The following is a 16,633-nucleotide window of genomic DNA, read 5'->3' as shown; positions in this document are numbered from 1 at the left end:
ATACAGGGTGGAAAAAGTGAATAAGGAGAGGTTTTTCCCTCTCCTGATTGTATAACCCACACTCATTCAATGGAGCTGAAAAGGACGTAATTCTTTATATTGCACACTTTTGAACAATAGACTTTGCTGTCACAAGGGATTGTCAATGACTTGGATATATTTAACAGATTCATGGAAGTTATGGCTATCCACAGCTACTACACATGATGCCTCCACTGTCAGAGGCAGTATGTCCTCAAATACCAGTTGATCAGGGAACAAGAGTGGGAGACTGCAGTTGAGCTCATGTTCTGTTTGCAGGTTTCCTGTAGACTTCAGACTGACCACTGTGAAAACAGGATTCTGAGCAAGATAGGCCTTTGATCTCATTAAGCAGTGCCCTTCTTATGACTGCTAGGATTGGATTGGGTAAAGGAAGATGAGATCTATCTTTCATGTCTGTGTCTTGAATTTGGCTGAAGGCCAATGCAAATTGGGTCATGCAAAGCTTGGGCCAAGTTCAGGAAAGACAAGCAGAGGGTAGGATAAGCAGAGTGATCTGGAATTTTCAGGGTTTGAGTGGTGGGTGGAAAGGTTGCCATGGTCTATTTCACCACCATGTTCCCTGCAGAAACCTCTGCTCAGCAGCTGGTTTGGGGGAGGATTTGATCCTGCTGGTTCCAGGGTGCTCCTATGCAACAGCACCCATCGGGATTCAATTCCTGTTCTCAGTTGGGGGCAGAGGAAGGGGACAAATCATCTCCTTTTTCAATATATGAAATAACACAAAAAATATAAATTAAACTTTGATTGCTGTGCATGGATTGCATTTTTAGAATATGTGTGTGTTATGCTATAATAACATGTTCCCTTTATTCAAAAACAGTTGCCTCTCCATATTCAGGGAGAGTGTTCTGTCTAAACACCCACAGTTTCTCTCTACCTGCAATTGCCAGTTGGTTACAGCAGGGATATTTATTTATTAATCACTCATCCTTCACCCTATTAAATACAGTTTAAAACAACATTAGACAATCTTTCAGGTTTCTGGATCCTAGGCTGCAGGCATCAGTGGAAGGTCAAGTCATTTTGGTAATGGGGACAGAAAATGGCACAAATGTGAGGGCTTTACATAGTTCCATCACCCTCAACCTGGGGTGACCAACCAGCCAGGACTGTAGGTAATTTTGGGTTCAGGTAGAGCAAATAGGGTGCCCAGAATACATTGCTCATTCGGTCTTTGGCGAGGCGCTACTTCACCCAACGCTTGAAGACTGGGATTACACCCAATGGCATAACCACCAAAAGTTTTGAAGTTTTGCTACTAGGAAGACAAAACCTATGACCAATTTGTCTACAGGCAAAATCCTTTGCAGCTCCGAATATGGCAACCATAAGAAACCATAGTAAGGTCAGCAGGTAGAAGAAAAATAAAGCGGTTAAAGGGAATGATGCTTAGGGAGAAAAGCGATGTTAGATAAAGACTCTCCTCCGTGAAAGAGAGGGGAGTGGTTGTGGACGGGAGCCCGAGCACTGCTCCTAGCAGGGGGCGTTGCCCCCTGCCTCCAGCTCACCTGGCTGGCACTCACGCCCCCCCCCGGTGGCTGTCCAACCAGGTGCCATGGGGGGCGTGTCCAGCAGCCTTTATGCTGCAGTGCCAGCCTCCCCCCCGGCCTCATTTCTCTTTGTCGTCCTATTCCCTCCTTGCTCTTTGGCGAGTTGTTGCTTTAATCCTGCCTGGATATCCTGTGTGATTGAGGCTGCTCTTGCTGGCAACATCTTAACATTAACCTTAAAAAATAAAAATAAAAAATGAAGATGGCACCTGGTCTGTGGTGGTCGTCCCGTATGTTGAGACGAAGCCATTAGATTCTTATCGCACTGGTAAGCCGGACCTGAGAAGGGAGCCAAAGCGCAAGGTCAAGGTACGTTGGGAATTCAATAAGGGGTCATGCCAAAGGCAGTCTTGTAGGTATCTGCACGAGTGCGAGAGCTGTGCAGGGGTACTTCCAGCCGTGGCGTGTTACAGAAGGCAGCAGCCCTTTAGGGAAGGCGGGGTGCCAGTGCCAGGGAAGCCCCCGCAGCAGGGAACAGACGATAGGGACCCTCCGGGTCTAGCATTTTCCCTGATCCTGCTCCCTCCTCTCCACATTCTTCGATTGAAGTCTTCGATTGGGCACTAAGACTTATCCGGATTTTTGGTTACGAGGCACTCTTGGCAAAATGTGACATGGAGTCAGCCTTCTGTCTATTGCCAGTTCATCCCAATGACTCTCATTGGCTGGGATTAAAATTTCAAGGGAAATATTTCATTGGCAAGGTGACACGTTACCTCGGTGACTTTCTACTCGTTGGGAAGCCCAATACTGGCGAATGTGCCTCCCTTCTGGAGGCCTTTTCAGCTTTGGCCCAGGAGCTGGGAGTTCCCCTCGGTGACTTTCTACTCGTTGGGAAGCCCAATACTGGCGAATGTGCCTCCCTTCTGGAGGCCTTTTCAGCTTTGGCCCAGGAGCTGGGAGTTCCCCTCACAGCAGATAAGGCGGACCATCAACGGATCTTACTTGCCTGGGTATAGAGCTTGACACAGCAGCTCAATCCGCCCGCCTGCCAGTGGGGAAAATGGTTGCCCTTAAGGAAACAATTCGTCAAACCCTTCCCGAAATAATAATAATAATAATAATAATAATAATAATAATAATAATAATAAAAAGTCGCTCTTAGACAGGTCCAGTCCTTGCTAGATCATTTCAACTTCGCATGTAGAGTAGTTTCACCAGGCCGCCCATTTCGCTCCCGCTTAGCCAGGTTGTCAGCGGGCCTCAAGCATCCGCACCATAGAGTAAGACTTCTCAAGTCGGTCAAGGTGGATTTTGAGATGGGGATCAGATTTCTGGAACACCACAACGGAGTCTCCCTATGGCTGGAAATCCTTAATTTAGCCTCTGATTTCCAGGCCCACTCCAATGCGCCTTCTGTGCCCGCCTAGCCAGGCTGTCAGTGGTCTTAGACACCCGCACCACAGGGTCTGCTTCCCCAGGTCGGTCAAGGCAGATCTGGAGGTATGGACGACTTTTCTGTAGAACTACAATGGGGTATCTCTATGGCAGGATGTCTTGAATTTGTCATCAGACTTCCAGGTCCAATCGGACGCGGCTGGGTCCTTAGGCTTTGGCTTGTACTTCAAGGGGCGCTGGTGTGCACTACGATGGCCGACGGCATGGCAAGGTCAGGCCATCACGCGGGATCTCACCTTTCTTGAGTTCTTTCCAATAGTGGTGGCCGTTCACATCTGGACGGAAGATTTTCGAGATCACCGCGTGTGCTTCTGGACCGACAACCTGGTGGTCGTGAACATTCTAGCCAGGCAGTCATCTCGGTCTGAGAGGATCTCCTCCCTTTTGCGGGCATTCATCCTCCGGTGCCTTGAGTACAACATAATACTTAAAGCCAAATTCGTACCCGGAGCCAATAATGACATAGCCGATGCCTTGTCTCGATTTCCGATACCTCGCTTCCGGTTGCTTGCACCTGGAGCACAACTGTTGCCTTTCCGGAGCACCTGTGGAACGTGGGAGACGCTAAGTGATACAGGGAGTATTGGCGTCCGTGGCACCCTCCACTCTCAGGTCCTACAAGAAGGCCTGGTGTGATTTCCTTGGTTTCAGGTCTGGGTTATCTGGGCTCTCACATGACGTACCTCCTACCACTGACGCTGTCTTGCAGTACCTCTCCCATCTCTATGATCTGGGACGTGCTCCTAAAACCTTAAATATTCACGTAGCCGCCATCAGCTTCTTTTCAAAAGCTACATTTGCTCATGACCCGGGTAGCGACTTCTTGATCCATAGAGCCATTGAGGGTTGGGGCAGGTTACAACCTCACAGGGCCGAGGGCCGTAAGCCGATTTCTTCCGAGTTGTTATCACAGATACGCATAAAACTCAGGTCAATTTGCTACGCTATCGCCTTTTTGGCACGCTTAGAGTTGGTGAGGTGGTGTTTGAAGTTAGTGCACGAGGTTCAACACGCGGCCTCCTGTGCGAGGACGTGCAGTTGTCCGATTCTAACATGACAGTGCGTATATGTCAGTCCAAGACTGATCAGGCTAGTAAAGGTGTCCTAGTTAAGCTCACGGCGTCGGCACAGCAGGGCCCATGCTCGGTAGAGGACACTAGGCGGTACCTCTACCTCAGACCACCCAGCCCGGGTCCGTTCCTGGTCCATGAAGATGGGTCACCCTTGTTGAGGCATCAATTCACCAGAGTACTTCGCAAGGCTATTGAGGCTTGTGGTCTACCCTCCCAGGAGTACGCTGCACATTCATTTAGGATTGGCGCTGCAACCACGGCCGCGCACCTGGGGCTACTGGCGGACAGGATCAAAGAAATAGGCCGGTGGGAAATCCAATGCTTATAAGTCTAATATGCGACTTGCAGCTTTACCCTACTTATCCGCCTTTTCTTTTCTGTCTTTTACCCCCAGCTATGCTCAGGAGAAGCGTGTGGATTTGCGGCCACAGTATAGTTCATTGGGCCCGCGTACAAGCGGTGAGCTGCGGCCTTGCACACAATCTTGGCCTTCCACATGGTGTTCGAGTTTCCTGGTTTTCGACAAGAGGCATGTGTTGGGAGGAGCTTATGCCATTGCTGTGGGAGAAAGTAGCCAAGTTCGGCCCTCCTGACATCCTTGCAATTCATTTGGGGAGAATGACCTCGCTAACAGAAGGAGTGTGGACTTGTTGTGGGGCATAAAAAGAGACTTGAATGCATTTGCAGCCTTGTGTCCCAGAACAACGGTGTTCTGGTCCTCCTTCTTGAAAAGAACTGTTTGGCGCGGTACGCAAAGCTGTATGGCCATTATAAGAACCAGGAAACTCGTAAATCGGGCGGTAGCCCGTTGGGTGCGCTTTATGTATGGCCGAGTCATTTATCATGACCGTATCCGGATCAGCGACCAAGCTTCATACCGGAATGACGGCATCCACTTATCGGATCTGGGGAACGACATTTGGTTAGCTAGTGTCAGCAAAAGCATCTGGGATTGGTTGCAGCTTTGAAGGTATTGGCGGCGAGCCTTTAGCTCGGGTGGCGGTTAGGCATTGGAATAATGTGTTGTGGTGTGTCGAAGTGCTAGGTGTGGCCATCGCCTATGCCTTCAATTTCTAGGGGTATTCCGTTAATGGAATCTGGCGGTCGTGTATTCCGTCCGAAGCCTGCTTGGCGGGAGGCCATGGCACAACCCTCGGTGACATCAGGGATGAGCCTATAGTTGGATTAGCATCAACAGGTGATGAACCCCTGGTGAATAAACCCACTTGTTTCGCGATCCAATGCCTAAGCCAATACCTTTTCATTGCTGTAATCAATAAAGTTGTGGCCTTTTCTAGCCCATTAACCTTATATCACGTGTCCCTGTGTCTTCATTTTACTTCGCGGGGGTCGGGTCCTTGAACCACAAAGACTCTCCTCCCTGAAAGAGAGGGGAGTGGTTGTGGACGGGAGCCCGAGCACCGCTCCTAGCAGGGGGCGTAGCCCCCTGCCTCCAGCTCACCTGGCTGGCACTCACGCCCCCCCCCGGTGGCTGTCCAACCAGGTGCCATGGGGGGGCGTGTCCAGCAGCCTTTATGCTGCAGTGCCAGCCTCCCCCCCGGCCTCATTTCTCTTTGTCGTCCTGGGCGAGTCACCCACCCTCCACTCCCTTTGAGTTAGGGCTTAGGTCATTGGCCTTGCTATGGACCTTAGGTTGGTCGCCTCGGTTGCCCGGGGGGCCTGGTAGGAGTTTTTCCATTTGGCATTAGGCTTTTTGGTTTTTTCGCCTACCTCGTAGCAATCGTCACAACTTTTTGGTGGTATTGGTGGGTAGGTTAGGCATTGGAATAATGTGTTGTGGTGTGTCGAAGTGCTAGGTGTGGCCATCGCCTATGCCTTCAATTTCTAGGGGTATTCCGTTAATGGAATCTGGCGGTCGTGTATTCCGTCCGAAGCCTACTTGGCGGGAGGCCATGGCACGACCCTCGGTGACATCAGGGGTGAGCCTATAGTTGGATTAGCATCAACAGGTGATGAACCCCTGGTGAATAAACCCACTTGTTTCGCGATCCAATGCCTAAGCCAATACCTTTTCATTGCTGTAATCAATAAAGTTGTGGCCTTTTCTAGCCCATTAACCTTATATCACGTGTCCCTGTGTCTTCATTTTACTTCGCGGGGGTCGGGTCCTCGAACCACAATGACCTGAAAAGGAAAATACATTTTACAAGCACGATAATTAATTGACCTGAATTGTGAATGGAAGTAAAAAGGGAGGGTGGGAGGGTGTCGCTCTTCACCCATCTGTGCTGCGAGACAGCAGCCAATGGCTACAGCCAGCAAGGCACTGCCCTCCAGGAGGCACCAGTGAGTGGCCCATTTATGGTGCCTTTTGGGTTGGAAAGACCCCTGCCTTTTGAGATCTACCGGCCAAGGAGAATTCCCCTCCAAAGGCCAGCAAATGTGTGTGCCTAGGCCATGGGGAAGGAGGCTGAGAGTGAGGGGTCATTGCCACATGGTTGATGTGGATCCAGGTCTACTCGGTCAAATTTCAAGATGCTGACAACACCGTACTACATGTTGGAGTCTCCATTGTTTACAAGGTCTTCTATTATGAACTTCTAACTTCACCAATACACCACTGCTCCCTTATTATCCACTGAAAGGGAATTAAACACAACAGTTCCGAATATGTGACAAACACATTTTCTTCTGCAATTCCACAGGGGTTCACAAGCATTGAATAAATAACTAAATTAAAGCTTGGTTATTAACAGGGCTATAATTAAAGCTGCTGCTCCTCAAAAATCCCTCTGGACTTTCAGGGGCCACTTGCAAAAGTAATGGAAAGGATACTAAAATTATCCAGAATAATTTAAATAGGGTCTGGGATCCACAAGTCTGATCATTCATACCCCCAGATTGCACCGTCTCAGGAAACTTAACTACCGTTCAAATGAGAGAATTTTTATTTTGGAGAAGCTAATTATAATATTGCCAGAGAAATCATGGGTTCCATGTAGAACAGACAGTTGCCTTTGTATTGCGAATGGTGGTTTTAGTGTTCTTGCTGCTGGAACTGATTTCTTACAATGTATGTCTGGCTCACATAGCAAAATGCAGGCTCCAAGGTCCACACCATCCACTTCACACGTATCATCAGCCAGGAGAGTTCCTCATTGGTGGCATTGTTTCACATGGTGGATTCTTCTCCTCTCCAGCAACATTCGCTGAGGAACCCCCACCAGCGCTGCCTGAAGAGCTTGTGTAAGAACTAAGCCACTCATTTATTACATCCGTGTAATGATCAAACCTAGATTTGCAACCTCAGAATAATGACTGAGACTGCAAACGTTTAAACTTTTACCTGGGGAAATGCACTTCAGATATCAATGGGACTTATGCTGGTGCAGAAAATTGGAAGGAATCTCTTGTGAATTAAGAGAATACAGGAGAAATTCCCATTTCTGGATAGAGAAATGAATATAAATGTATTGAAATGTATGCATGTTTGTGGGTTTGTGGTCTTTGAACAGCAAATTTTGATAGACTTTATCTGAACTACTAGAGTCTTCTGAAACGGAAGGTTCTTATGCTTTTATTTTCTGAACTTAGACTAAAGTTTGTTTCAGCACTGAAAGGTACTTATTATGAAGTATATAATTTAGTGAATTCCAACAACCATCACTGACTCACGAAAATGGGGTCACTGCAGAGAGAGACCAGAGACATTGTAAGTGTCAGAAAAAGATCTCAGACACGTAAGGGAAGACGTCCTATTACCCCACATTAGCAACCCCTACTCAAGATACTATTAACCTTAAAAGATTGGTACAAAAGTTACAACATGAATTTCAATAGGGACAATTGCACAAATCTAAGATGAGGAACACTTGGCTTGCTGGTAGTCCATGTGGAAAGCTTCAAGGGATCTACCTCAACAGAAGTATAGCGTCGTGATCAAAGGAAGTAATAATACTGCTCTATTCTCCCTTGGTCACCTGGAGTCCTCTGACCACCACAATTTAAGAAGGATATGTATTAGCAAGCTGATACATGTGCAGAGGAGGGCAACAAAGATGGTCTGGAAACCAAGCCTTGTGAGGAATGGTTGAGGGAGTTTCATATATTTAGCTATGGTGAGACTGAGGGGAGGAATGATAGCCATTTTCAAATATTTCAAGGGCTGTCACCAGGATGATGGAACACACTTGATTCCTCTTGCTCCAAATCAGGGTATTCAAGTTACAAGAAAGGAAATTTCAACTAAACATCAGGAAGAACTTGCTACAGTAGAACAGGCAGAGGGTAAACCCCCCTGAACTCAGTATGATTAACTATTGTGTAAAAGGAAAGATCTGTTTCTGCTGATATAGTTTGCAACTCTCATTCTAGGGTGGTGCCTAAGGGTTACCAGCACATCGTGGCCTTGGCATTTGCAGTCAAGGAGATCAATGAAGACCCTCACATCTTACCCAATATCACCTTGGGCTTCCACTTATATGACAGCTATATCAGTGCAAGGAGCACATATCTTGCCACACTGCTGCTTTTATCCATGGTGAAGAAATTTGTCCCTAACTATATATGTGATGTTGAAAGTTATCTGGCAGGGGTCATTGGGGGACTGGATTCTGAAATCTCCTTTTATGTGGCCACTGTTTTGGATATCTATAAGATTCCACAGGTAGGACACCTATGTACAATACCTCTATTAGCTTGCATAGAGGAAGAGGCAGGTTCCTCAGCCTCAGTTCTGGGTGAATATGAAATTGGAAGTACAACCATGCACACCACCTTGAGTTCCTTTGAAAATAAAGGTGGCACATAATTGTAATATAAGGAAACAAACAGACAGACAAACCTAAATAAAGGGGATGTTTGCAATACCTGAAAAAATATGTAACTTTCCCCTGTCTTACACACACACACACACACACACACACATTTAGATCACTTATAGTATATACCAAAGGCCGCTGATGGGACAGTGGGCTTCTCTCTCACCAACCGTTTAACATATTTGCATCATTATCTGCTGAATTAGGAGGGTATCTGATATGAGTTGCTGATGGAAAGGGGGAATTGCTTACAGGATAAAATCAATAAGATTTTAGGTGCCAATGGAAAAAATAGTACAGGAGGGCATGTCAAATAAGCTGCTGGGGAAGTGGGGAAAATGCTTACAGCTAAAAACCCTTACAGGTAGGAGCCTATTCTATTCCTCCTTAGCACACCGAACATAATGAAAGACACAGAGAGGTTATGGGAAATTGCAGATAGAATCCAGTTCCGCAGGAGTACAGTGATAGTAGTTAGCAGCTGGTTCACAAGTGAAATAAACGCTCATAAATAAAGTCTGAGAAGAATCAGCACAGTTTTGCTATCTGATGGGGCATGTGCATCATGAAGGAGAAAGACGAAGCTCCAGAGAAGAAATGTGCATCTAACCCAAGTTGGAATTCTGACAAAGCCAGATAATGTCTAGGAAATCTGCTGTTTGGGGCATGGTATGTTCCCCCATCCAGTTTTATCCATTGTACCAGACCCTGCCAAATTTTGCAATGACATAAAAAAAGTTTGTTTTTAAGTGAAGTAGACACAATGCCCTGGTCCAGACATCAATGTGTTAAAAGGATTCATAAAAATAATATAAAACAGACACAGTTCCCTTTCCAGTCATCAAATCAAAGGTTTAAAAATGAGAAAAGGGAGATGATCCCAGTTTTCAGCTCAATTGCATAAGTGTCTTTTGTAAAACCGAGAGAGAGGCAAACAAACCCTGAAACATTAGCAAAGGGCATATTTGACTAACAGGGTTCACCTCATAATTTATATGAATACTGCGAAAGGAATCTACTTTGTCTCTTCTATTCTTCCATTTGCTTTTTAGCTCATTTATGGCTCTGTTCCGGTGATGAATGATAAAAGTCCAGGGCTTCCCTTCTACCAGATGGCAGCCTCAGAAGCCCTTCAGTATGAGGGAATTCTCTCTTTGCTTCTGCATTTCAGGTGGACGTGGATTGGAGTCATTGCAACGGACAATGACAACGGAGAAAGATTTGTGCAAACCATTTCCCCAGTATTTACCAAGAGTGGTGTCTGTTTTGCATTTCTAGAAAGAATCCCCACTTTAAGTTTTATTTCTGAAGTAGATGGCATGCTACAACAGGGGGCAAGTATAAATCATAAAATTTTTAGCAGCACAGCTAATGTAATAGTTGCCTATGGAGAATCTTATTCCATGACAACTTTGAGATGGCTCCCATACCTATCAGAACATGATGACATGTCATACAATATAAAAAGTAAAGTATGGATAATAACAGCCCAGGTTGAGTTCACTTCATTTGTATTTCAAAGGAATTGGGATTCAGGAGTATTCAATGGTGCTATAGCCTTTGAAATTCACTTCAGAAACCCACCAGGATTTCATCAGTATGTTGTACACAGAAACCCTTCCAGCACACATGGTGACAGTTTTATCAGGGACTTCTGGCAACAGGCCTTTGGATGTGCATTCCCAGATATCACTTCAGACAAGGTGGAGGGGAATATTTGCACCGGAGAAGAGAAGATGGGGAACCTTCCTGGATCATTTTTTGAAATGAGCATGACAGGCCACAGTTACAGTATCCACAATGCTGTATATGCCATGGCCCATGCTTTACATGCCATGTCCACATCCAGACTCAGGCACAGAGAAATGGCATACAGAGGGAGAGGGAAGAATCCGAATCCACAGTTTTGGCAGGTAATAGGCTAAACATCCTCAACTTGAAGAGGCCTGTTATTCTCCCACAAGGTATGGGTTTCCAAAGTGTTGTCATCTTGCTCATTCATCTCAGACATGAAAAAGCACTTTTATGAAAGAAGTTGCAGACCACTGATATGTTACTGCATTCACAGATAAGAAGCGTCAGTAATGGTCGAGAGCGATGTTCAGGATTCTCTCTATCCCATATACACAAAATCCTCCCTCAGAGCAGGTGGTCGCACAAAACTGTGGTGTCTCCTGAGATGAAGAGGGCCAGAGGAAAACAGGTGTGGGCCGGGGGATATAAAGAAAGCTTGTAAAAAGGGGGAGAGGGAGAGAGAGGGATGTAGGTTTTTCCTACAGGAAGAGAGAGAAAAAATGCTCCACCCTGCCTTTTCCAAACAATTGCCTTTTCTGTTTTCTATCTAGCTCCATCACTTTCTGAGAAGTATCTCATTTAATAATACGGCCGGAGATGTGGTCTTCATCAACCAGAATGGAGAGGTGGTATCTAGCTTAGATATTGTCAATTGGATTATATTCTCCAACCAAAGTTTGCACAGAGTGAGCGTTGGGATGATAGATTTGCAAACTTCTCGAGACCAATCATTCATCCTTGATGAAGATGCCATAACATGGCACAGTTGGTTTAATCAGGTAGGACCACATTATTAGATAATTCCAAAGAAATTCAATATTAACTAAGCAATGATCATACACCTGTATGTCTGCTCACTGTCTTTGAAACTGCATGCTCCTGCGTAGAACATAACCAATGCATACAGAGAGCCAGTGAGGTGTAGTGGTTAAGAGCAGTAGACTCGTAATCTGGTGAACCAGGTTTGCATCCCCGCTCTTCCACATAAAGGTGCTGGGTGACCTTGGGCTAGTCACACTTCTCTGAAGTCTCTCAGCCTCACTCACCTCACCGAGTGTTTGTTGTGGGGGAGGAAGGGAAAGGAGATTGTTAGCCGCTTTGAGACTCCTTAGGGTAGCGATAAAGTGGGATATCAAATTAAAACTCCTCCTCCTCCTCCTCCTCTTCTTCTTCTTCATCCAAGTACCAGGTTAAGAGCCAAAACTTACTGCTAGAAGTCGCTAACGGAATAAAGGCAAATATTTTATTTTATTATATTTATAAATATTTTATAAATATTTCTTAACAATTATAAAATACTGATTTTTAACTGAAGAAAAGAGGATAGATAAGCCCCAAGATTTCACCTTTCTGGCTAACAGGTGGGGAACAATACCTACACATACAAGAACAATAGAGGGGGTATCAAATTACTTCAAACATTTCTACTACTAAAAAAAATAGCCATTCTACATATTGCTGAAATTCTGACTCAGCTTAGTAACATAGAGAGGGGCCCAGGAACATGAAGATTTCCAAATTCATTGTTCTCTTGCTGATCCTTCTGCTCTTTCATTTACGGAATAGACTCGGCCTCTTTCTCTCTGTACTGAGAGATGTCTTCCAGGATCCAGCAAGAAAGTGAAGGAGGGACAGCCCCCTTGCTGCTACGATTGCATCCCATGTCCAGAGGGGAAGATTGCAATCCAGGAAGGTAGGAGGAATAAAAAATTAAATAGATCCAGATTCAGCACTAATAATCGAAAGGTGTTGTAAAGATGGCTGAATTTTCTTTTCAAAAGAGATAATCTACTGTGTGTGTGATCCTGCCTCATTGCCTTTCAGATAGTCTAAATATGCCAATCAAATGACAATGACCATGCATTGAGAGTAATTGGATGGTATGTGGTTCAAAGCACTTCTTCTTCTTCTTCTTCTTCTTCTTCTTCTTCTTCTTCTTCTTCTTCTATCACTCATAGCCGAGTAAGATTGTCTTCCCTAAACACGGTTTTAACAATGAGTCTGTAAGTGACTGTGGAGGCCAATTCTGAATCCACATGTCCTTCCACAGTGGGGGCATTGGTTTCCAGATGAGAGTTGATCATGATGTGGATTGGCCAAGCATGCCTTTCTCTTTGCATGTTTCTACCTTGCGTCCTGAGCATATCTAGAGGGGGCCTTGCCACTCCTTCTGACTTACACGGGCTGCACCCAGGCTAGTGTGAATAAACATTCAGATGGCAATGGCTCTGGCTGTGGCACTTACAGGACCACATAGCCCTGAACCAATTAAATTCAAGAATACTGTAGTAATTAAATACAATGCTACCTCGGGTTAAGAACTTAATTCGTTTTTGAGGTCCGTTCTTAACCTGAAACTGTTCTTAACCTGAGGTACCACTTTAGCCTCCCACTGCTGCCGCTGCTGCCGCTGCTGTGCGATTTCTGTTCTCATCCTGAAGGAAAGTTCTTAACCTGAGGTACTACTGTACAGAGAAACATACCATATAAGGTTTTGACATATTGAGCATGCTCGGACTGTGGTCAGACTAGAGTGAAATACAGTGGTACCTTGGGTTAAGTACTTGATTCGTTCCGGAGGTCAGTTCTTAACCTGAAGCACCAATTTCGCTAATATGGCCTCCTGCTGCTGCTGTGCCGCAGGAACACGATTTTTTTTCTCATTCTGAAGCAAAGTTCTTAACCTGAAGCACTATTTCTGGGTTAGTGGTGTCTGTAACCTGAAGCGTATGTAACCTGAAGCGTATGTAACCCAAGGTACCACTGGACAATACTAAAGTGTTATCCTGCAATAAAAGTTTAGCAGAGCACGAGGAAGCTCCTTTGTTTAAACTGTAATTTGGACCAATCATAAGGAGACAACAAAGTTCCATAAGAGGAAATGGGGTGAGGGAAACAAAGCGTTTCTATTGGATAGGAAATTTAAACTTAATGGAATGTGTGGAATTTGTGCCAAATGTATAAAACTGTTTGAAACTCTTTGTATGACATTTAGCTGTTTTAGCGAGTTATTCCCAGCTGAACCTTCTGCGCAGAACGAAACACTTTGGACTACTTTCCCCCTCACGGTCTCATGTGGTTTATTGGCATATCCATGCGATAGACAAAGCTTAGATTGCAACAATACCACATTACAGAGCATCAGGCAGTACTAAACATGTGCTTTGATTTAAAACAGAGCTCTATTCTTCTCAGACAGTAAGTAAACATTTCAGGAAGCTAAAATATATGACCTAATATATTCGTTTCTCCCCAGATATGAATGACTGTAATAAATGCCCAGACAAAGACTATCCAAACAGAAACCGTGATGCATGTCTACCCAAGGATATCAGCTTCTTGTCTTATGAAGAACCTTTGGGCATCAGTTTAGCCTGTTTCTCTCTTTCCCTTTCCTTGTTAACAACTTTGGTACTAGGTACGTTTATAAAACACCACAACACACCCATGGTCATTGCAAACAACCGAAACCTCACCTACACTCTCCTCATCTCTCTCCTGCTCTGTTTCCTTTGTGCATTGCTCTTCATTGGCCGACCTGAGAAGGTGACGTGCCTCCTTCGGCAACCAGCTTTTGGTATCATCTTCTCAACTGCTGTTTCTTGTGTCCTGGCAAAAACCTTCACAGTGGTTTTGGCCTTCATGGCTACAAAACCAGAATCCAGGATGAGGAAATGGGTGGGAAAAGGACTAGGCCACTCCATTCTCCTTTCCTGCTCCATAGTCCAAGTAGGCATATGTACTGTGTGGCTGGCAACCTCTCCCCCATACCCAGATGTGGACATGCACTCAATGACTGAAGAAATGATACTAGAATGTAATGAAGGGTCTGTGGCCATGTTTTACTGTGTCCTCATCTACATGAGCTGCCTGGCCACTGTAAGTTTTGCTGTGGCTTTCCTTGCCAGGAAGTTACCAGACAGTTTCAACGAAGCCAAGTTCATCACATTCAGCATGTTGGTCTTCTGCAGTGTTTGGCTCTCCTTTATTCCCTCCTACCTGAGCACCAAGGGAAAATATATGGTATCTGTGGAGATCTTCTCCATCTTAGCCTCTGGTGGTGGGCTTCTGGGTTGCATCTTTTCCCCCAAATGTTATATAATTATTCTGAGGCCTGAGCTGAACAATAGAGAACAGCTAATAAGGAAGAAAATTTAAAAAAATACTAAACCTGCCCTTTGCCCTCTTTCGTGCTTTTCTCTGTGTGTACAGCAGAATATTTGGAAATATATGTTCAATTGCTGCCTTATATAATTTTTTTATGTACTCCAAATTTCCATAGTTCAATAGAGAACAGCTAATAAGGAAGAAAAATTAAAGAAATGAGAAAATGTCATCTGCTGTATGTTATGTTTTTCTCTGTGTTTACAGTGGAATATTTGGAAATATAAGTTTAGCTGCTGCCTTATATAATTTTTTTCTAGAATCCAAATTTGCATAGTTGAAAATTCATTTGTAAAATTGACTTATTTGCTTTGAGGAAAACAACCAAACATTTACACATACATTTTTCTCTTCTGTGCTGACAAGAAGACTCAGAGCAATTCTTGTCAAAATATAAGGTAAAGGAACCCCTGACCATTAGGTCCAGTCGCGGACGACTCTGGGGTTGAGGTGCTCATTTTGCTTTATTGGCCAAGGGAGCTGGCGCACAGCTTCTGGATCATGTGCCTTGCATGACTAAGCCGCTTCTGGCACACCAGAGCAGCACATGGAAACACCATTTACCTTCCCGCTGAAGTGGTACCTATTTATCTACTTGCACTTCCTGCTTTTGAACTGCCAGGTTGGCAGGAACAGGGACCGGGCAACGGGAGCTCAACCCATTGCAGGGATTTGAACCACTGACCTTCTGATTGACAAGCCCTAGGCCACCCGCGTCCCTGTCAAAATATGCATGTAAGCAAATCTGTATCTAGCCTTAATTCTCAAAGATAAAACTTGTCTCACATCTTTCAGCATAATGGGATCTGTGAAACTGTACTATTGCAGGCCATGGAATATTTGAGTATTCATTTATTTTCTGTTGTTCTGTACTGCTTACAGTCAGATTTCATCATCAACCTATCCATACTCAAGATTGTAGAGATATAAGATGATCCTCTTGAATCAGGCCAATGGCCCATCTCGTACAGCAGCCTGTACTAACACTGACCAACCAGATTCCTGTGGGAAATTGAAATACTTTATTGTCACTGTACCACTTGTTTACAGTGAGATTAAACATTCAAGCTGCATCCAAAAGCAAATGCACTGTCTCCACCATTGTTTCCTATGGCAGTGAGTTCTATAGATTATCTATGTACTGTGAAATAATTTACCCCATTCCACTCAGGGCCATCCCCACCATTAGACAGCATGAGGCAGCCACCTCTAACAGCTGATTTTGGCTGTCTCAGAACGGTCAGTTATTTAATTCACTGTTTCAATGCATTTATACATGGTGGAAAAAGGAATAAGGAGAAGTGAATAAGGAGAGATTTTCCCCTCTCCTGATTGTATAACCCAGGCTCATTCAATGAAGCTGAAAAGAAAGTAATTCTTTATATTGCACACTTTGGAACAATAGAGTTTGCTTGGGCCAAGTTCAGGAAAGACAGGCACAGATTGTCCTATTATGGGGTGGGATACGCAGAGTGATCTGGAATTTTTAGGGTTTGAGTGGTGGGTGGAAAGGCTGCAACAGTCTATTTCATGTTCCATGTTCCCTGCAGAAACTTCTGCTTAGCAGCTGGTTTGGGGGAAAATTTGATTCAGCTGGTTTCAGGGCTCCTATGCAAGCAGCACCCATCAGGATTCAATTCCTGTTCTCAGTTGGGAGTGGAGGAAGGGGACACATCATCTCCTTTTTTAATACATGAAATAAGACAAAAAATATAAATTAAACTTTGATTGCTGTGCACGTATTGCATTTTTAGTATAGAGGTGTGTGTTATGCTATAATAACATGTTCCCTTTATTCAAAAACAATTGCCTCTCCATATCCAGGGAG

The 16,633-nt window shown here is 44.7% G+C and overlaps 2 protein-coding genes across 2 annotated transcripts in view; both read left to right on the top strand.

The window, feature by feature from the left end:
- The window catches only part of LOC307201991 (vomeronasal type-2 receptor 26-like), a 139,822-nt gene that overhangs the window by 28,554 nt on the left and 94,635 nt on the right, over nucleotides 1–16,633 (top strand). The gene's annotated exons all lie outside the window — the stretch shown is intronic.
- LOC307201982 (vomeronasal type-2 receptor 26-like) lies at nucleotides 9,769–15,144 on the top strand. Its single transcript, XM_079951579.1, has 4 exons — nucleotides 9,769–10,760; nucleotides 11,193–11,420; nucleotides 12,208–12,334; nucleotides 13,898–15,144. Exons 1-4 carry the CDS (start codon nucleotides 9,924–9,926, stop codon nucleotides 14,797–14,799), a joined length of 2,094 nt encoding a protein of 697 aa, XP_079807705.1. The 5' UTR covers nucleotides 9,769–9,923; the 3' UTR covers nucleotides 14,800–15,144.

This window comes from Podarcis cretensis (genome assembly GCF_951804945.1).
Source record: "Podarcis cretensis genome assembly, chromosome: 13".
Lineage (NCBI taxonomy): Eukaryota > Metazoa > Chordata > Lepidosauria > Squamata > Lacertidae > Podarcis > Podarcis cretensis.
The sequence above is the reverse complement of the archived record's forward strand: the minus strand, read 5'-3'. Positions and strand labels throughout refer to the sequence as shown.